The sequence below is a fragment of the Dermacentor andersoni genome, chromosome 2 (genome assembly GCF_023375885.2).
Source record: "Dermacentor andersoni chromosome 2, qqDerAnde1_hic_scaffold, whole genome shotgun sequence".
Taxonomy (NCBI): domain Eukaryota; kingdom Metazoa; phylum Arthropoda; class Arachnida; order Ixodida; family Ixodidae; genus Dermacentor; species Dermacentor andersoni.
Window position 1 is genome coordinate 229,348,933 of NC_092815.1, and position 22,170 is coordinate 229,371,102.

Sequence of the window (22,170 nt, forward strand, 5' to 3'; positions counted from 1 at the left end):
GATCAGAGAGAAAACGGGCATTGATGACATTATAATAGACATTAAGAGAAAAAAAATGGCGCTGGGCAGGTCATGTAATGCGCAGACTAGATAACCGTTGGACCGTTTGGGTAACAGAATGGGTACCAAGAGAAGGGAAGTGCAGTAGAGGACGACTAGATGGAGTGACGAAATTAGGAAATTTGCGGGTGCTATTTGGAATCGGTTGGCACAGGACAGGGGTAATTGGAGATCGCAGGGAGAGGCCTTTGTCCTGCAGTGGACATTAGTAGGCTGATGATGATGATGATGGCTTGCGCTGCTAACGTAAGAAGTAGTAAGAAGTGATTAGAGGATTGGTGGAAGAAAAGTAGGCAAACGACAAAAAACGGAGATGTACAAAAGCACAGTTCGAAATAGAGGTTGCGAAAATTTGAGTGTGGTAGTTCATAGTGTTTTCTTTTTTCTTTTTTTATTGTTTAACCTAGGTAGGACATTAGGCAGTATAATAGCAAGAGCTTGGTGGCGCAACCCACCACCCCGTTCCAAAAAGGACGCTCATAACATGCATCCATCCATCGATCGCGCCATCTCTCGTACTGCGCTTCAACCAGACCGACTGCCGCAGGCATCAGGCCATGCGGCGAAGCCGGACTACAGGAGACGGGAACCATGTGGGAAAACAACACATCAGGAGACGCGTGAGAGTCGCACATCCCCACATGTCATTCTCTAATGCCAATTTTCGCTAGAACAGATACATTTAAGTCCTCTCTTTTCCTCGCAAATGCAGCAGATGGGAATGAACTATTGAAGCATAGCTCCATGACCTGCAAAAAATCTATTTTTGATTGGTTCAGTGCTTTACTCAGTTCTTATCCTTAATCTGTATTTTGTCACCCCTCTCTGCTTGGACTTCGTGTCTGCAGTATTTATTAATAAGTATACTGCCGAGGGAACACAAATGCACAAGAAGTGAAAATGAACTTAAGTGTGCTTCGACTTGAAGTGCTTTTATTGCTGATTTCTTATCAGTTTGTATATGTGGTTATTTCTTCTATGCGGAGTGTTAAATACAGTATTTTAGTGCTCTTTGCTTTGAGGCATAGAGTTTCTAAATAAATACCCTAGAGGGAAATGTGGCGCTAGTGTCTACTGGGGCTCTCATGAGTGTTGCCTCAACCTACATGGGAATGATGGGAAGTACAGGCTTCGGATTGACTTCGATCTTTAGACTAGTGGCATTTGCTTGCAGCCCAGTAAATGAAGCTATACTCGGATATTATCACGTAATATCCAATTTTATTTCTGCAGTATGTTATATAATGTACAACACATTACATAAACTTCGTATGACTAAGATTGAAGCACGGTTTACTATGGTGTATCAACAGGGCACACCAGGGTATGCATTCTTGTGCGATTCTGTTTCCGATTTAACGCCAGAGAATAATTATTTATTTTTGCAACCGCAATAACAGCCGTGCATTTACTTATATAAAGATACTCATCAAGTATTTATGGAAATAAAAATTTTTGTGTTGTGAGGAAGTGTTGCGCGCTTGAGAGGAATGCTACAAGTGTCGTCTGCTACGACGCCTGCTTGCTACAAACGTGAGATTTTTCTCGCAGACGACAGGCACCTGCAAATTCTCTCGCTCTTTCGAAAGGCTGTGTTGGCTGTCACGATTGCTGAACATCTTCAAGTACTTTTAAGCACATCTGCTGCAGTGTTAGCTAGGACGCTTGTGGCCTCCTACGAGTATGCTTCATCATATTTTATATTGATGTAACGCTTCCGAAGCATTAGGGCGTGGCTTTGCACTTACCCATTTTGCGACCCTAGACTACAGCCAGGAAGCAGCAACCTTTCCTACCACAAGTAAGTTTGTGTTCTCAAAGTCTTAAAACACACATTTCAATGAGCACATAAACGAGCAATGCATAATGAAGCCCTCAATAAAATTTGATTGTCAAGCCACTGTGTGTCTTGTATCAGTAACGTCTTCTTTTTCCTATTCTGAAGTTTCATAAAGCATGTAACGCTACAGCGCCAACCTAACACACTTGACAAACCAAAGTCCAAACGGTCAAAACATGTTCTTTCACTGTTTATGATGCGGTCGCTTTCTCTTCAGGGTTTCGACACCACACTGCAACGCAAACATTGTCCCAGCTGCTGGACCAGTGCGCTATTGCTACTTCGAGCAACAGAACAAAGGCAGAGAGCTTTGCATTTCACTGTCCCACTGCAGGTTATAGCAGTTGCGCTTGGAATGAAACCAAAACTGCCAAAAAATACTTGTAGACTAGTTTGCCAGTCAACAGAATGCCCATCTGTAGCCTGTACTTCCCATCGTTCCCATGATGGTTGAACGATCACAGTGCCAGATTTCCCTCTAGTTATAATATGAAACTTTATGCTTTGAGGGAACTGCTTTGACGAGTGCACCTAGTCTGCCCAACCATTGCAGAGCTTTGGTAAAATGTGACATTCATTAAGGCTGTACAGGTGAGGCCTAGTCAATAGTGTGCAAGCATGAGAGAAATTGGAACAGATTATTTGCTGTATTTCATAGGATATTGGTTTGTACTGGTCACATATTTGTAGCTCCAGTGGAAAGAAATCAGCTTTTTAATTCCAACACTGCAGCAAGGTATGTAGCACACGTAAATTTCGGCATCTGATGTCTTATTGTTAAAATGTGTAGGTTTGCAATGAGTAAAACATTTGCATGAAAGTTGTCTTATGACATTTTAGCATTGGTCAACTCAAGTAACCATCTTCACAAGCATATGATGCATTAGTGTTATCTAACTTATCCTAACATGATGCTGAGCTAGCATATTCTAATCTATACATTAACCTAATATGACCCAACATTACTTTGCCTAACCCAGTTCTAGACCCACGCACTCCTGCCTTACCTAACCTGCACAGTTGTAGAGGTTCTTGAAGAATGCTGAAAAGTTTAATTAAGGATTCTTCTTGTGGCAGGGCATCTGTTTGTTAACTTAGATCTTCAGTTAATGAAATGACCATTCAGTGTTGCTATTTAGCTGCAGAATGTGTGTTGCTGTTTGCTCAAGCCGTTTGCTCAAGTCCTGTAGTACTCATTGTTAAATGCTACAGGAATTACAATGCAGCACCGACCAATTGGTCAATACCATTGACCGTTCCCACAAACATATTTATGATGCATTAGTATACCTAATGTAACGTACCCTAAACTGTATGTTCACCTAATAGAGTTCACACGACCTAGCCTAATGCAACTGCAAATGCTCGTCTGCCCAGCCTTGTCTGATTTGCACGGTCATTGATGGCATTTCAACAATGGTGAAGCAATAGACAGGCTTTTATTTTATTTTTTCTTGGAGTAGGGCACCTGTTTGTAAACTTGTATTATCCGTCAAGTGGCGAGGCTGCCTTTTGTAGCTTGCACTTTATGCAGGATGTCAGCTGCAATGAGCTGTCACAGCTCCCACCAGGCATCGGGGAGCTGCAGGCTCTGCGGTCGCTACGTGTGCGCCGTAACCGGCTATTGGAACTACCAGCCGAGCTGTGCCGGCTGCGCCTTTGGCATCTGGACGTGTCTGAAAACCAGCTGGCACGTCTGCCTCCCCTGCTGCGCCTCATGAACTCCCTGCGCCACCTCCTGGTCGATGGGAACCCACTGGTGTCCCCGCCTGCTTTTGTACGTCTGCTGCTTTGTTCCTTGGTGGATTTACAGCATGAACCTGCGTAGCCGAGAACTGAAAGTCACCATGGGGACACATGCGCACCATGTCAGTAACCAGGCAGGTTGAACTCCTTAAAGGGACACTAAAGGCAAATACTAAGTCGACAGGGAGTGTTTAAGTACCATTCCAGAAACCTCGCAATGCTTGTTTCGTGCCAAGAAAAAAGTTAGTTTACGAGAAAATTGCATCTGAAGGGTCCAAATACCTTTTTCTAGATTCAAATCTCCCGCCACCCTCTGCGCCATTACTGCCCTTCGCTGCCCTCGGTGAGTAAAACGGCACCTGACAGACGACAGTACCGAGCCAAGACCAAGCGGTGGATTCACCGCTGCAGCTGCTTTTTGGTCAAGTGGCGTAAACCGTTCGGGCATCCCACGACATCACATGGAAGTTGAATTCTCTGCTACTTCCACTTTGTGAGAGTTTCGCGAGCCAGCAAAACCAGCGCAACAGTACAAAAGTGTGGGCGGCACGGAATCAAGCAAAAACGAAGCCTTTGAACTGCGCGCGTCGTTGCCAAGGGTAACTTCAATGAGTTCTTTTTTCTAAAAATGAAATAGAACTGGACAAATAGCACGTTATTTCGTCTTCTAATACAATACAAGGATGTTTTTTGCAGAGAGTGGTTGAGTGAGTGCTTTCGTCATCGGGCAAGTGCTTGAATGTCCCGGGGAGTCCCTAATCATGTCCTGCATTTACCTCAGTTTCTCTATTACTAAGGCCCTGTTCGCGATAACATTGACGCCTTACAGATTCCCAAGCACTAATCTGTCGCTTTAGCTTGACTTTAGCTTTCAGTAATGACTCTTTTTACTAGGAGTCTGTGAATACTCGATTATACGATTTCAAATTGAATAGTGAGGGTTCGAATAGTTTGAATTGCAAATCAGATATGTAATATTCAATTTCTTGAACATTCTATTTTTCGGACGTAGGTGCCTTCGGTGAATGAGCCGGCCATGGTCGGTTGATGTCTTTACCAGTACTACATTGTTCCAATGGCGGGCAATCTCTTCTATACAGGGTTCATTCAGACGATACTGATCGAAGCAATTAACGTGATGCAGACGAAGGGAACTGCAACAGCAGCACGTATGAAAAGCATGAGAGCATGTGTGAAGATTGGTCTGATTAGCCACCGGAAGGCATGCTGAGTGCATTGACTGCACGAGTTCAGTGTTCACGCATGCAGGTTTGCGAAATTGGGAGCTTTCTGTCCACATGCAAGCACGTAGATGAACTTGGCACATGTGCCTCTTAAACGGCTAACCTGTATGTATGTATGTAATCTAACCTGTATGGATGATTTTGGGACCAATCAATGATGAGCAACCCGTAGGACATATTAGTGACAAGCTTTCTGCGACGGTTTGCAGCCCATCAAATTTTCATCACCGCCACACTATTGGCCACACTGTCTAAACCCTTAGTCCTAATCAGAGCTGCGTCGAGTGTTTGCGACTAAAGTTATGCTTACCAAATGAACACAGATCTATTCACAGCGGTCTCACGGCCCTCACAAAGCTAAGAAACCAGCTTGCTAACGAAAGCGAGTGCATGGGATGACTGTTGCATGTTCACAGCCGACATCTTAGTGAAATACTGCACGGTGGCCCTTTGTTCTGAACGCCATTCATAGGCACATAATGGTCTCTTCTCGTAGCTTTGAATGAGTCATCACAAGACTAGCTTTTGATATTTACATGATGGGCTCAAAAAAAATATATGATATGAATCTATAATAAAATATGATGAATATAAAATGTGAGCACTTAACCACTTCGAACGGAGAGGTTCACTCGTTGGCACGCAGTGATAAGTAACGTTGGATTTGCCGCTGCAACTGCCCTTAGCCAAGTTCCGCGGACCGTTTGCGCATCCCACGACATCACATGTCTCTTGGTCTCTTCTCGTAGCTTTGAATGAGTCATCACAAGACTAGCTTTTGATATTTACATGATGGGCTCAAAAAAAATATATGATATGAATCTATAATAAAATATGATGAATATAAAATGTGAGCACTTAACCACTTCGAACGGAGAGGTTCACTCGTTGGCACGCAGTGATAAGTAACGTTGGATTTGCCGCTGCAACTGCCCTTAGCCAAGTTCCGCGGACCGTTTGCGCATCCCACGACATCACATGGATGTGGCATTGTCGCTGCTTGTTCCAAATGCAAGTTTCGCGAGCCAGCAGAACCAGCGCAGCAGGGTGCGATAACAAAACAACTGAAACTCCAAAATGCGCGCCGCGCAGAGTCGAACGAAAACGAAACCTTTCGACCACCCATACTACTGAAGGGTAACGTCAAAATGTTATTTTTTCTTAGAATCGAACAGAAGTAGAAAAGTAGCATTTTCTTCCGTCTTATAACATAATGAGATGATCTTTTTAATACGAGTAGTTGAGTACTAGTGACATAAATTATGATGAGGAGTGCCTTCGTCATCGGGCTAGTACCGGGATGTCGCTGGGGGGTCTCAAATTGTGTCATGCATTTACCTCAATTTCTCGGTTACTAAAGCTCTGTTCGTGATTATATTGACGCCTTAGACGTTCTAGAGTATTGCTTTGTCACTTTAACTTGACTTTATGGTAACCTCTAGTGTCCCTTTAACCTCTGTATTGAATGAAATGTACTGTAAAATAAGGAGCAGTGGGGCTGTGGCTAGGAGAGAGACAGCGACGACGAGAAAGAACAACCTTGTTTCGGTGCTCGGTCGGCTACATTACCTCTCGCTGCTTCAGCGTTCTAGTCGCGAACGCTTTCTGCTCAAAGTGCTTCGCGACATTTGGTGGAAGGTGCTGGACTTATTGCAAACCTGGAACTCCGAAGCCGGACGATCCCTCTCACATCTCCCATGCCTGAGGAGACTAGTACTACCGCGCCACCCATGGCACCGCCTCCAGTCGTCTGTCCTGGTGCGCCACGCCAACGGGATCCTCCCATATTCAATGGCACTGACGATCATGACGTAGAGGACTGGCTGTCATCATACAACCGAGTGAGTGCACACAACAAATGGTCTGAAGCTGACAAGTTTGGCTACGTACCATTCTATCTTTCCGGGGTCGCCCATCTTTGGTTCCGCAACCATGAGGCTGACTTTTCCACCTGGTCAGCATTCCGAACGGCACTTCAGGAAGTATTCGGTCGCCCTGCTGTGCGCAAACTTCGGGCTGAACAACAGCTTCGCTGTCGTGCCCAACAAAACGGCGAAACCTTTACGAGCTACATTGAAGGTGTAGTTGACATCTGCCGGCGTATAGACCCAGATATGACCGAAGATTCCAAGGTCAAGAACATCTTGAAAGGCATAGAAGATGACGCCTTTCAAATGCTCTTGGCAAGGAATCCTCAGACGGTCAACGACATCATAACGCTTTGCCAGAGCTATGAGGAGCTGCGCAAACAACGGCTTTCTACGCGCCAAGCACTCGCTCCGGACGTCGCGCTTTCAGCTCTGAGTGATGGTGTCACCTCTACTCCTTGCAGTCCAGAAATTTTTGACAGAATCAAGCAATTTGTACGAGAAGAAGTGGCGCGCCAACTCTCTCTTCTGCCAGTCGCTCCAGCCTCAGAGCCGCGCTTGTCTCCAGATCTCCGTCACATGATACAAGAACAAGTCGCTAACGCAGTACCACTTGCTCATCAACCGCCTCCTACGCCTGTGCCACTTACGTACGCTGCCGTTGTCGCTAATCCAAGGCCTCCTTCTGCAGGTAATCAATCCAGACTTACCAGCGCCTTTCCCTCACCTCCGCAAGCAGCTGCAACATATTCTCCTGCCCCCCCAAGCAGCTACTGGTCGCCACAGCAGCCTGGCGCCCACCTCGCCAATATTTCCAACAGTCTCCTCCCGCTGTTCTCAATCCATGGCGCACCCATGACAATCGGCCTATCTGTTATTCGTGCGGCCTACCTGGGCATGTAGCACGGCTTTGCCGTCGGCGTGGATGGTATCCTTCGGATTCTCCGAGGGCACAAAGTTACGGTTTCGACTCTCCCTCCCGTTCTGCTACTGCCGCTCAGCCCTTCGAAGCCTCGTCTCCTCTTTCCCGACCCTTCAATACCCGTCGGTCTCCGTCTCCCCGTCGGCGTTCTCTGTCGCCGCTGATCCGTCGTCCTGAAGATATCCGAGAGGAAAACTAAGGACCGCAGTTCCAGAGGCAAGAACTGCGATCTTAGCGAACTCCTCAAGACCTCATTTATTTCCTGCGAATGTCCTTGAAGTTTATGCAGAAGACATTGCCGTTCATGCGCTTGTAGACACGGGAGCAGCAATATCAGTGATTTCGGACCAGCTTCGTCTTACCCTTAGAAAAGTAGCGACGACTTATTCAGCCATTTCATTATGTACAGCAAGCGCTGCGCCTATTGAACCCTTAGGGAAGTGTACCGTGCGTGTTGTTATAAGCGACGCTTTATACCATATTGAGTTCGTTGTTCTGCCTCGCTGCTCCCATGCCATGATTTTAGGATGGGACTTTCTGTCCTCTCATCATGCCGTTATAGATTGTGCCCGTGCTGAACTCGCGCTGTCGCCATTCGGCACCAACGTTTTTGAAGATACTGATGACACTTCCGGTCGTGTGTTCGTCACCGCCGACACCGAGATTCCTCCATACTCTGCCGCACTTGTACCCGTTTCCTGCATTGGGTTTTCCGACTCCACAGTTTTTTTCACGCCGTCTAAGCTTCTTACTCGCCGCCATCCTTTCTTGCTTCCTTTTGCCCTTCTTGCCATTCAACAAGGTTCGAGCGCACTTTATGTATCAAACCTGTTTCCTTGCCCTGCTAGGCTGCTCCACAATGAGTGTCTTGGTTATGCCGACGGAATCGAAGCAAGTTTCCTTTACGATGTGCCTGACGACCCGGCTTCTCCTCCGGTTGACACTCTGGGCCTTCAAGTTTCTCCTCCCACGCTGCCGTGTGACCCAACATTTTACCAGAGTATTGATCCCAACCTCACTCCAGCGCAGCACGCCCAGATCGTCCATCTTCTAGACCGCTTTCGCACGTCATTCGACCTACAACAATCTCGCTTAGGCCGCACTTCTACTGTTGTCCATCACATCGACACCGGCAACCATGCGCCTTTACGCCACAGGCCGTATCGTGTATCCGCCACGGAGCGTAGCGTGATCGCTGAGCAAGTTGCAGACATGCTCGAACGCGGTGTCATACAACCTTCGCACAGTCCCTGGGCTTCTCCTGTAGTGCTGGTAAAAAAGAAAGATGGCACAATTCGCTTTTGCGTGGACTACCGGCGACTTAATAAGATCACACGCAAGGACGTTTATCCGCTACCCCGTATTGACGACGCGCTAGACTGCCTCCAAGGCGCTGAATTCTACTCATCCTTAGACTTACGATCCGGGTACTGGCAAGTGCCAGTGGCTGAGTCAGACCGTCCGAAAACGGCCTTCATCACACCTGACGGTTTATTTGAATTCACCGTGATGCCATTTGGCCTGTGTAATGCGCCTGCCACATTTGAAAGAATGATGGACAACATCTTGCGCGGCCTCAAATGGCAGATATGCCTATGTTATCTGGACGACATCGTTATCTTTTCACCGGACTTTCCTTCCCACTTACTTCGACTTGAATGCGTCCTAAAGTGCACCGCCGATGCTGGCCTCCAGCTTAACTTGAAGAAGTGTCACTTCGCTGCCCGCCAGCTGGTCATGCTCGGCCATGTCGTGTCGAAAGAAGGTGTACTCCCTGATCCGGCGAAACTACAAGCTGTTGCCCAGTTTCCCCGACCAACGACTTCGAAACAACTGCGAAGCTTCATTGGATTAGCGTCATACTTTCGCCGTTTCATCCGCAATTTTGCCTCTATAATAGCACCTTTAACGCAGCTTCTTCATGGTGGCCACAACCTTTCAACCTGGTCACCGGATTGCGATGCCGCCTTCACGAAGCTGCGTCGTCTCTTGACGTCACCACCAATCCTGCGTCATTTCGACCCAAGTGCTCCAACTGAAATACACACGGATGCCAGTGGCGTTGGCCTTGGGGCCGTTCTCGCTCAGAGAAAGGCTGGCTTCGATGAGTACGTCGTTGCCTTCGCCAGTCGTGCACTCACTAAACCTGAATCGAACTATTCTGCCACAGAAAAGGAATGCCTGGCTATAATTTGGGCCATAACCAAATTCCGTCCGTATCTTTATGGCCGCCCGTTTGACGTCATAACTGATCACCATTCGCTGTGCTGGCTGTCGTCCTTAAAAGAACCGTCCGGTCGTCTTGCTCGATGGGCCCTTCGACTGCAGGAGTACGACATTCGCGTGCTGTATCGTTCTGGCCGAAAACATTCGGATGCGGATGCCTTGTCTCGTTCGCCGCTAACAGACGAGGCTAGCTTCCCGAAGGCTTCATTGTCCGAGTCTTCCCTTGCTGCCACGGACATTCTTCTGGAGCAGAAGAAAGACCCATGGATTGTGTCCATGCTGCGTTTTTTGTCCAGCCCATCGACACCCACTACCAATCGCGCATTACGTCACCAAGCACATCACTTCTCCATTCGCGACGGGCTCTTGTACCGTCGCAACTACCTCCCGGACGGCCGCAAATGGTTGCTTGTCATCCCGCGACACCTGCGTTCGGATATTTGCGCAGCGTTCCACGACGATCCCCAGTGCGCGCATGCAGGGGTCCTGAAGACATACGCGCGTCTACGCCTTCGTTACTACTGGCGGGGGATGTATCGATTCATCCATCATTATGTCCGCTCCTGTCTGGTTTGCCAACGCCGTAAAGATCCCCCTCGTCGTTCAACCGCGCCATTACAGCCTTTGCCTTGCCCAGCACGTGCTTTTGATCGAGTAGGCATCGACATTTATGGACCTCTGCCAACCACATCAGATGGCAATCGCTGGGTAATCGTGGCCATCGACCATCTTTCGCGCTATGCGGAAACTTCCCCTTTGTCCAGCGCTTCTGCACGTGACGTCGCCTGGTTCCTCCTGCGCCACATCATCCTTCGCCACGGAGCTCCCAGGGAACTACTCAGTGACAGAGGCCGCGTCTTCCTCTCCGACGTCATCGAGGCTCTCCTCAAAGAATGCCGCATCATTCATCGCACCACTACTGCGTATCATCCGCAGACTAATGGCATGACCGAGCGCTTTAATCGCACTCTTGGTGACATGCTGGCCATGTACGTTGCATCCGACCAAACCAAATGGGACCATGTTCTACCTTTCCTGACCTACGCTTACAACACCGCCACGCAGACTACCACAGGATTTTCGCCCTTCTTTCTCCTGTACGGACGCGAACCTTTTTCCACACTGGATACTATCCTTCCGTACCGCCCTGACTCCACGGAAACGACTACCCTATCCGAAGCTGCTGCACACGCAGAAGAGTGTCGCAAGCTTTCCCGTATATTTACGTCAGAAGACCAGCAACGCCAGAAGCACCATCGAGAAAGTTCCAATGCTCCTGTATCGTATGCTCCTGGCTCGCTAGTGTGGCTTTGGGTTCCAGCCTCTACCACCGGACTGTCACCGAAACTCGCGTCGAAGTACCAAGGCCCATACCGCGTGATCAACCAAACGTCTCCAGTCAACTATATTGTGGAACCCCTCGAGCTACCTTTGGATCATCGCCGTCGTGGACGCGAAATTGTGCATGCCCAGCGTCTCAAGCCCTACTATGATCCGCCTGTGCTGTCCTACCCGTAGGTCGCCGGGACGGCTTCCTTTTCCGCGGGGGAGATAACTGTACTGTAAAATAAGGTGCAGTGGGGCTGTGGCTAGGAGAGAGACAGCGACGACAAGAAAGAACAACCTTGTTTCGGTGCTCGGTCGGCTACACTACCTCTCGCTGCTTCAGCGTTCTAGTCGCGAACGCTTTCTGCTCAAAGAGCTTCGCGACAGAAATTATACTTTTGAAGACCAGGATCTGTAGTCATACAGTAGGTATGAGAGTCAAATAAAAGAATACAGTAAGCCAACACAAAAAAGTTATCTACTGAAAAAGACAGTGTAAGTTCATCTGGAATAATATGTTTACCAAAGAAAACCACTATTTCAGGTGGTAATAAATACTAGAAAAGTTCTAAATATTTTGGGAAAACAAAAGCCTCTAATGTTGAACCCTACTTATAACCCTTCTGTAGCAAGGTCCATGATATGTGTTAAGTCTAGAATCGCACAAGTGTGTTTTCACTGTTGTGTATCGTCCCCCTAGCGGCGACATTGAGAATTTCTTTTGTGTTTCTTGAAACATTGTTGTGCTTTATCAGCACAAATCACTTGCAACTTGTCATTGGCGGGGATTTCAGTATTAATCTTCTAGTAAATACGCCGAAGTTGCGGAGATTGCAGATTATTCTTGATTCTTTCTGTTGCAGAAACATAATTACGGCACCCACACGAATTTGTTGCAATTCCGAAAGCTTGCTTGATTTGTTTAGCACAAATAGCTCGGACGTCTATGTGCAGTCTGGTGTAATTGAAGGAAACATAGGGGATCACTCGCCCGTGTACATGATATATAAGGTTAGTCGCGCATTTTGGAAGTGTTATCATGCTGAGTCACTTCAGATTCAAGCAATTAATCAGAAAGCTCTAGAAAATTTTCGCACGAAAATAAAAAAAAATAAACTTCAGCTCAGTACTTGACTGCACAGATGCAAATGAAGCTTTAATATATTATCCATACACTTTTAAAGGTTTACGAAGTTTTCTTCCCGTACAAAAGAATAAGAAAATCGAGAAAGATTAGGAAACCATAGCTTACTGATGAATGCCTCAGAATGATCCGCGAAAAAAATTATTTTTATGCAAAGTTTCTTAAGACTCGGGATCCTGCGGACTTCACTTTCTTAAAAAAATACAGACACTCTTTAAATAAATTATTGAGAAATGCCAAGAACACACATCTTGAAAACGTTTTCAATGGAGGGGGAACTAGGAGTGATGTCGTTTGGTGTGAAGTAAATAAACTTCTACTGTCGGAACCTCATAAAAGCAGGAATTAGAGCTGACAATTGATAACAAAGCAATTAGTAGTGAAGAATTAGCTGACACATTTAACAAACACTTTACGTTTTTAACCCCAAGCACGCAGAATGTAAACACGACTTCCTTTCTGGGTGCTCCCAATGCTTACACAGCTTTTTTTGAACCTGCTACACCAGAAGAAGTAGTCGACCTTTATGTCCTTAAAAAACAGCACATCATGCGATATAGATGGATTGCAGATTACACCCAATAAATTTGACTTAGTAGTTCTGCGGTAACCCGCAAGGTGGAGAGAAGTAATGAATAAAGGGAAAATCGGACATCCACCCGCTCGTAGCAATTGCTACAAAGGAAACCCATACAGGTTCCTCGAAAGAAAAGCCTCATAGTTGAAGAAAAATTCGTCCTTGTCCGGGACTCGAACACGGGACCACCGCCTTTCCGGGGCAGCCGCTCTACCATCGGAGCTAACCAGGCGGCTAGCAGATGGCAGGGCGAAGTCGAATTTGTCGACAACACGAAGCAAAGGCAAGAGTTTGACCTAGTAGTTCTGTGGAAACCCGCAAGGTAGAGAGTGTTTGACATCTCGTCGATGGGAGAGTTTGCGCTGAAGAGCCACAAGAGGAGTTCATAAAACTTTTTGTGCGCAAACAAAGAGGGACGAAGAATAGAGGCAACACAAGGACGAGCGCTTCCTAACAACTGTTTTTATTTTTGAAGAACCACCTGCTTAAATACCCACAGATCAGAAGAGGAGTTCGAAACACAGTGCAAGCATGAAGAACGCAGCAGGTAGCTCCATGTTGAACTAGGTGACATCACGCGAGTGTGGTGAATCCGTTCGTGTGGTTGAAATGCATTCCTCCAATGTGAATGCCGCAAGCAAGGCTCACAATTTAGTGACAGAATCGGAAATATTGTGGGCTTTGAAAGTTGTCACGTGTCATTACTTGTACAGCATATTCCCGCCCACACAAGCGATCTGTTCAAGAGAATGTTTCCTGATAGCGAAGTGGCGAAGGTCTTCACATGGAGAGAGAAAAAGTGTGCGTACCTCGCGTGTCATGGTCTTGGACCATTCTTTCTATCATCCATTCATCGGGCGATAGATAAGTGCGACTATTACATCGTTCTGTTTGATGAATTCCAAATGATTACCTCCATTAGAAGCAGATGGATATACACGTCAGGTACTGGGATGCATCTCAGAAAATAACAAAAAGGTACTTCACATCCGTTTTTATGGGCCACGCGACGGCAGATGACATCGAGGATAAATTGTTGAAGGCACTGGAGCCATTACCACTTGTTAAAATCCTACAAGTGTCCATGGATGGATCGAATGTCAACTTGAAATTTTTCAGAAGCTTTCAGGAGCACCTGCAAGAAAACTATCAAGTACAATGCCTAGATGTAGGCTTTGCGGTTTGCACGTTGTGCACAATGCCTACAGGGCAGGTGTAACTGCCAGCAAGTGGGGAGTGGACATTCTGTTGTCTAGTCTATGTGCATTGTTTGAAGATTCCCCGGCGAGGCGAGAGGACTTCGTAGCGGTGACTCGTCGGGCTACCTTTCCCCTTAAGTCCGTCGCCCATCGCTGGGTTGAAAACGTTCCGGTAATTAAACGAGCCCTTTCACTGTGGCCTGGTGTGAGAATTTAAATTGAGTCTGCAAGAAAGAAGTGAACTAGCCGAAATGTGTCCCCTTTCAAAACTTGCTCAGTTTCTCCAGTGACTCACTAGTCCCAGCAAAACTTAACTTTGCCCTTGGGATTGCACTAATTCTGAAACCTTTCCTGACGGACTATCAGGCAGACCAACCACTTGTGTTTTTTCTGGCAAGGGACCTCGAAACAATTGTCAGGAAGCTTCTCACAAAGTTTGTGAAGTGTTCAGTTCTCTCTGCGTCAGTTGGGACTGCAGGCCTGTTGAAAATCAACATTGAAGATGTGAACAGTCACACACCACTTGAGAAAGTGGACATTGGTTATGCAGCTGAACAAATTTTGAAGAATTCCAAGGTCTGTGCAAAAGATGCGTTTGCATTTAAAATGGAATGCAAGCAGTTGCTTGTTAGTGTGTGTAAAAAGGTTCTTGAGAAGAGTCCTTTAAAATTCCCTTTGGTTAGAGGCCTTTCCTTACTGGATCCCTGTCAAATGTGCACCAAGCCAGACCAGTGCCTAGCAGGACTCAAGAATGTTTTGAATGCCCTCATCGCTGCAAAAAGGTTGAGTGATCACTAACGGGTCTCTGTTCTCTCTGAGTACGCCGAAATGCTGCAGATGGAGAAGCACAAGCTGCGATTGTTTGAAAAGAGCTCTGACAGGCTAGACATTTTTCTCTTAGAACTCCTAAAGTTCAATTCATCCTACGCTGAGCTCTGGACATGACATGACAAGAACTTTATTTGAGTCCTGAGGGACTGAGACCTCGGGGAGCCAAAACCGAAGACTCCTGAAGATCAAGTCGGGGGCTCCGCCCACAATGGAACCGGGAGATCAAGTCCCGCGGCAATGTCGTTGGCCCTCTGGACAGCCTGGAGTTCGTGGGGATGCGTGATTCTCACGCGTCCCCTGATATCATGTCTTCCCGCATAGCTCCTGCAGTGCGGCTTCGCCACGTGGCCTGGCGCCCGTGGCGGTCGGAGTGGTACAAGCGCAGTGCGAGAGATGGCGCGAGTGTCGCACTGCTGCAGGGTTACTTGGGTGCGGGCAAGACAAGGCGCTCGCTCTTGGGTTCGAGATCGTCAAGCGGCGCGGACATCCCACGCGGGCGCCGATCCAAGCTTCTGCGAGACCGCCTCGCGTGGCCTGCCTTCGAACGCGCCACCGTTCGCGTGACCGTACGCGCGAACGACCAGGCGTTGGGACCCAGCATGGGGCGATCGCTCGCTATCTGGTCGCGGTGAGTCGGACTTCCTAGATTTGTCGCGCGCCCATCAGCATGTTTTGGGGATAGCAACTTCGCTAGCAAGCATTGATCTATGAAAGGTGCAATAAATGCCCTTGTGATTGTTTGCACTACTGTGTTGTCGTTCCTTTGTCCCAAGAGTACGGAGGAGAACCCCACAAGTTGAATGTGGAGATTGCTGCTCTTGAGAGGTTCCTGCCATTGTTCTTTCGTGATGGGTGGAGAGGCGTTAAGGGCTGGGCACAGCCAGAGCATGTGGTCAAAGGAGCATGAGTCATGACCACATTTGGGGCACAACTGTGAGTGTTCAGGATCTATCCTGTTAAGAGACCGAGGAGTGGGATATGAACGGGTTTGCAGGAGTCTTAGTGTGGTAGCTTAAGGTTTGTTGAATTTGGGGTGAGGGGTGGAAATGTCCTCCTCCCTCTGCCTAGTCGATAATGGGAAACAATTTCGTGAAATGTACGTAATGGATCTTTGTGGATGTTGACCTCGTTCCAAGCCTGGCTACCCGCGACAGCGCGGTGTGTGAAATCGCGCGCTCTCCGGTGGGCCTGCTCGTTAGGATTACATCCAAGCGGGTTAATTGAGTTATCTAGATGGGCTGGGAACCACGAGATTTTGTATCCTCCTTCAATACTCTCCCTAGTCCTTTGAAGTGCTTTGATCACAATACTCACAAACTTTGATCGCCTGTTCAGATATGAGGGCGGACGAGAAGGATCTAACCGCTGTGTGCGAGTCCGAAAAGACGATAGCGGGAACTTTTGAGCTGTGAAAAGCCAGAGCGATCGCCGCTTCCTCCGCCACATGGGCAAACTTAAAATAAACAGAGGCTGCATTGACCAGGTTGCCCCCCGCGTCTACCACCGAGACAGGGAACTTATCCCCACTGTCATATCTGGCAGCATCGACAAAGAGGGCATCTAGTTTCTGCTGATTGATCTCTTTAAGGATGGACTTTGCTCTCGCGAATTTTCTACCCTGGTTATGTACTGGTTGGATGTTTCATGGGACGGGGTCAACCATGATGCGAGCTCTGGTTTCCCGGGTCAAGCTAACTTTGGTTGCCGGTTCAGGTCTGGGTTGGATGCCTGCTTCTTCTAAAATCCTAAACCCTGCTTAGTGGATGAAAGTCTCATTATCTGAGTCGCTGTGTGAGCTTCTATTAGCTCATCGATGGTGTCATGGAGTCCTAGCTCCAGCAGCTTCTCAGTGCTTGTGGACTGCGAAAGGCCGAGCACTCGCTTGAGGCCGGCTCTCATTAGAGAGTCGAGCTTGTCCTTTTCCACTTTACCCCAATTAAGGTACGGCGCAATGTAGATGAGATGACTCAGAAAGAATGCCTGATAAGCTCTGAGCAAATTATCCTCTTTAAGACCGCCTCTTCGATTTGAGACACGGGCTACAAGTCTTCGGACATTACTAGCCTGTCCAGTGAGCCTGTTGAGGGCCGTCGAGTTACAGCCCTTGGCATCAATGAGGAGACCTAGTATCTTGACCAAGTCCTTCCTCGGTATGGGATGCCCATTTTTAGCTCAAATTTCTATCGGCAGAGTTTCCAGAGGCGCAAGATTTCTGACCCCCTGTCTGGACTGGCGGTATATCAGTAGCTCTGATTTAGCGGGGGAGAGTTCAAGGCCCGTGTTTAAAAGAAAATCTTCAGTAGCCTCCAACGTGCTTTGTAACGAGTGTTCGAGCATGGCTAGCGATCCGCCCGGCGCCCAGATCGTAATATCGTCTGCATAAATGGCGTGACCCACGTTCGGGATTGCAGCGAGGCGAGTGGAGACTTTGTGCATGGCTATATTAAATAAGAGTGGAGAGAGGACTGAGCCCTGCGGGGTGCCGCAGGTGCCTAGTTCGTAGGGTCCTCCCGTGACCATGCCTAATCGGAGGTGTGCCTTGCGATCCGCGAGGAAAGATCTGGTGTAATCATGAAACCGTTGGCCCAGGTTGAGAGACGAAATCTCTGTCAGGATGTGTTTATGCGCGACCCTGTTGAAGGCCTTGGAGAGGTCCTGTGCGAGGATCCCTCTCACGTCGCGAGTAGGGTTATCAAAGATTGCTTTCTTTAGCAAAAGCATAGCATCCTGTGTGGACAACGCCTGTCTAAAGCCGATTAGGTTGTGTCTAAAGAGCTCCTTGTTTTCAATATGTTCAGTTGTCCTGTTATGTATCGCGTGCTCCGCAACCTTGGCGATGCATGATGTAAGGGAAATAGGCCGCAGAATATTTATATGTGGAGGTTTTCCTGGTTTGGGTATGAGTACCACTTTTGCGGTACGCCAGTCTATCAGGACGTGTCCACTTTTCCATACCTCATTTATTTTGGCTGTGACTATCTCGATTGTCCTATCGTCTAGGTTCCTGAGAAGTTTGTTCGTGATTCCATTAGGTCCGGGGGCTGATCTGCCATTTAGATTGAAGAGAACATGTCTGATCTCTGACACGGTGAAAGGTTCGTCTAGATCAGGTGCCGAGAATCCCATGTAGTTCACATGCTCTACCGGGCGATCCGCGTCTTTGGCGAGGGGGAGATAAGCACGTGCTAAGTTGTTGGGTAATTCCCTGTCGGTGAGACCGATTACGGTTTGCTTCTTAATGAGCCTATCCGTTGCAAGGCTAAGGGTGTCCTTAGACTGTTTATTGTTGAGGAGACTTTTCATTAAGCTCCATTTGCTACCTCTTCCCATATGCCCGTCCGTTTCGGTACACGTCTCATCCCATTGCTGCCGGGCGAGCTGGGCCGAATAGGTTTCAATCTCCTTGTTAAGAAGCGCGATTTTCGATCTGAGTCTACGATTAAGCTTCTGGGTCTTCCACCTGGCTGAGAGGGCGTGTTTGGCCTCAAGAAGGTGAGCAAGTCTCGAGTCCATTTTAGGAACTTCAACACCCGTAAGGATTTCTTTGGTTGCTCCTTTAACTGCCATGTTCAGATTATCTAGCAGATCTGCATACGTTTCGTCTGGCGCGACTGTTTCATTTCTGATTTTTCGAAAAAGGTCCCAGTCCACATACTCATATCATAAAGGGTACTAAATTGAGTTTTGAAATGAGTCCCTGAAAAAACTTTTGCGGGCCTTTGAGATAGCTCTGGACAGTAGTCCAACTTTTGCTTGTGCTCAGCCACGGCCAGGCAACTGTGGAAAGATGATTTAGTGTCAACCGGCAGGTCTGTGTGTAAAACCTGAAAAGTCTGTCATATGTCTCACAATGCGTTATATGTGATGCCGTTGATAAGGCAGGTGGCATCCTTAACATTCCTATAACAAAGGAGTTGAGGACGTCCGTTTCAGCTGAAAAAAGGCATTGTTATCATGCATATCTGGAGGCGCCGAAGAAGGAGCAACTTGAAGAAGCAACAGAGTCAAAGAGGCGCCTTGTTGAGGAAGAAATTGATACCTTAAAGGGACCCTGAAACGATTTTGGCGATTTTCTACAAACGTACTGAGTCGTTAGAGTAGGTCCTTCTGATCATTAATTGACACATCTAAGTGCTCTGCGTAAAGCGTGTAATTTATTATAAGGTTTTAAAAATGCACATCGCTGTCGATCGCAGCGCACTGCTCGGCGGAATTTTAAGCTGCCCCTACCCATATGATGCAAATAACCCATATGACGTCACGTGGGCGAGCTATCTGATTGGCTGACCAGGGCGCGTGATCAATAATTTTTCCAACTTTATGGTAAACAAATGATCTTCGTAATAGTTGGAATGTTAGTTCATTTGTTTTTATAAAGAGAAAGTAGCAGAAAGAGAATGCACAAGAACAATTTTTCAGTACACTTAAGCACTTCCGGCACACAGCAAGTGTCGTCTTCTTGTGTTACAACGTACTCCATTTTGACGAGAGCTCCGCGGTCAGAGCACTATGATTCGACTTTGTTGCCTTGTGGACTGCAAACGTAGTGACTGGCAATATGTCAAGCTGCGACATCGTGTCCCTCTGCAGGGCAGCGTACGAGCGAACTGGCTGCTGCGCATCGGACTGCCGCTATCCGATCGGCGCCAGGATTTGCGCGTTTGTGGCCGTCACTTTACACCGAAGATTACTAACGCACTAGCGTTTCGCGAGTCCCGTATTAGGGCAAACGTAAGCGCAAGGGGACAGGGTCTGGCTGCTTGACTGTGCCGTAACGGGATGAGCCGAGATGAGCAGAAGGGCAAGTGTGAATGGTCTGCATGGTGCAGCCACCTGGTGGCATAGAGCTCAACCATACACAGTAGCAGCAACGAAGCGTATTCTTTTTTGCTGCTGGTGCGTATTTTTCGCAGGAGTGTAATCATCAACACATTGTTTTTATAAATGTTTAAAATGTTTTACACTTGGTTAGAGCAATATTAGCGCTGTGTTTGGCTGGTTAAGCGCTGCGCCAACAAGTGTCTGGACCGTGCAGACCGATCAGGCCGCTCACGTACGTCTGCGCCAAAGTTCCTTCATCAGCTTGAGTTTATGCCTCCAGTCATTTGCCGATATGACCAGCTTGCCTGTGGCTAACGGAATACCAGACACGTTCGGCGCTACGACAGAATGCTCGCAACGCACGCTGCTTCGATAGCTCTCGCTTGGGGTCGACAGCCAAGCGGCTTGCGGAGAGGTTTCGCGCGGGCGGGGGCGGGCTTCAAAACAACCGGAAGTGGACGATGTGACGTCGCATCGTGACGCAGGACCAGTGAAGGCGGAGCTTAGCCCCGCTCGCTCGGCGAACGAGTTGAGGAGGAAAAGCATGGCTGGGGAGGAGGGTAACTTCTAATCGCTTGTAGCTCCATTAATACGTAACGCTTCACTTAAATTGTGGTGCGAATGTTCTACTTAAGCTGTACCCTACGCGTCTACAAAATTTGTCCGAACCGTTTCAGGGGCCCTTTAAAGCGAAAGAAAGCAAGATTTGAAGCAATCGTTGCTGATCTGACAGCTTCAGCAGACAACTTGGCTGAGAGAGCACAAGAGACAGGCGACTTCATGCACATTGTGAAGTCAAATTGCCTTAGGAAAACGGCAAAAAGCAAGGCAGAAGAACTTCTAAACATCAAGCAAGAAATAATCACAAAGCTTCAGGAGCTTTCATTAACGCTTGTTACGACCTGTCTTAGTTTACTATTCAACTAGTCTAGTCTGTAAGTGCGTCTTTTTCTTAGTGTTCAATAAATTGGTTGCAGCGTGTTTTAAAAAAGTTGTTTTACTATAAATGGTACTAAATTGAGTTTTGAAATGAGTCCTTGAAAAAGCTTTTTGGGGCCTTGAAAGTCCTTAATTAAAAACCCTTAAATTTGTGTCTTCAAAGCCTGTACGAACCCTGCTTAATAGTCTAGTCTGTAAGTGCGTCTTTTTCTTAGTGTTCAATAAATTGGTTGCAGCATGTTTTAAAAACGCTGTTTTACTATAAAGGGTACTAAATTGAGTTTTGAAATGAGTCCTTGAAGAAAACTTTTGGGGGCCTTGAAAGTCCTTAAAAACCCTTGAATTTGTGCCTTCAAAGCCTGTACGAACCCTGCTTAAGTAACTTTGTTACGCAGCATAAAGAAACTTGAGGCAGTATTTGGTTCATTTGCTTTTGCAGCTAGTAATTTCTGCAGAAAGTAAATTGTAGATAAACTGCACAAATGCAGTAGTTAACAAGGAAAATATTTTGATGCAGAAAGTTTTTAGATTAGCGTAGGCATTTTCAAATCATATTCAGAAATAATCCTTGTGGAGCATATGGCTTTCCATCACTGTTATCACAACTTCTTGATCTGTCTAATTCCTTGCTACTGAGAATATTTAAAAGCAGTGACAGTCGGTTCACAAATATTTTAGGAAGTTTTGTGCAGAGTTCACTTGACTTTCTTCCTTCTTTAGTATATGAGGAACACCATCAGGGTACATTTCAACATATTCATTGAGGATTGAATATTTGTTTCTTAAACTGTAGCTTTAGCAGTTTTAGGTTGATGTAAGGCTTTTCTTTCTTGAGCTCAACTCTTAGGTACCTGTTCTTGCGTTGAGCATCAGCGTGCATCGACATCCGTCCCTCGTAACCAAGCGAACGAGCACAGCAAAAGACGAAAGAGTGAATACGGAGTGCAATGGGGGATGAAAGGCGACGATAGCTAAGAGAGCATGAGGAGGAAAGTGGAGGAGAAGGTTACAGTGAAAGCATAAAGCGGAAAGCAGACGAGGAGAGTATGGCAAAAGGGTGAGGAGGAAAGCAGAATGGCGCACAAGACTACGAGACGGTGCCATAGTATTAGAGCGCAGCTCTTCGGCACCCGCTCCTGGGTTGAGTGTCGCCGTCCCTAGGCGTAACCATGTAGACGTGCTAGTGTCACTGTACGCTCATTCGTTTTCATCGTCTTGCCCTTCTGGCTCCAAAGCTGCTCATCATGCCAGCGTTCCCATGCTGCCCCTCCCTTTGCAAAGGTGCTGACAGCACTGGCTCACTGCAATTCAATCCGGTGATTTCGGTCTCAAATTCTTTGCCTCAATATATTGATAAACGAAAACACATATCGAGTTGTGCTCAAATTTTCACATTAGGAAGTGCCGTAATCGTCGGACATTTCTTT

At 47.2% G+C, this 22,170-nt stretch overlaps 1 protein-coding gene and 1 pseudogene across 4 annotated transcripts in view; both read left to right on the plus strand.

Annotated features, from left to right (window-relative positions):
* The window catches only part of Lrch (Leucine-rich-repeats and calponin homology domain protein), a 205,195-nt gene that overhangs the window by 25,111 nt on the left and 157,914 nt on the right, over window positions 1-22,170 (plus strand). For all 4 annotated transcript variants that reach the window (XM_050186794.2, XM_050186791.3, XM_050186793.3 and 1 more), the window contains exon 4: window positions 3,435-3,677. In XM_050186794.2, coding sequence (XP_050042751.1) covers window positions 3,435-3,677 — 243 coding nt within the window. The remainder of the gene's footprint in view (window positions 1-3,434; window positions 3,678-22,170) is intronic.
* Window positions 13,882-20,731, plus strand: LOC140216216 (uncharacterized; annotated as a pseudogene).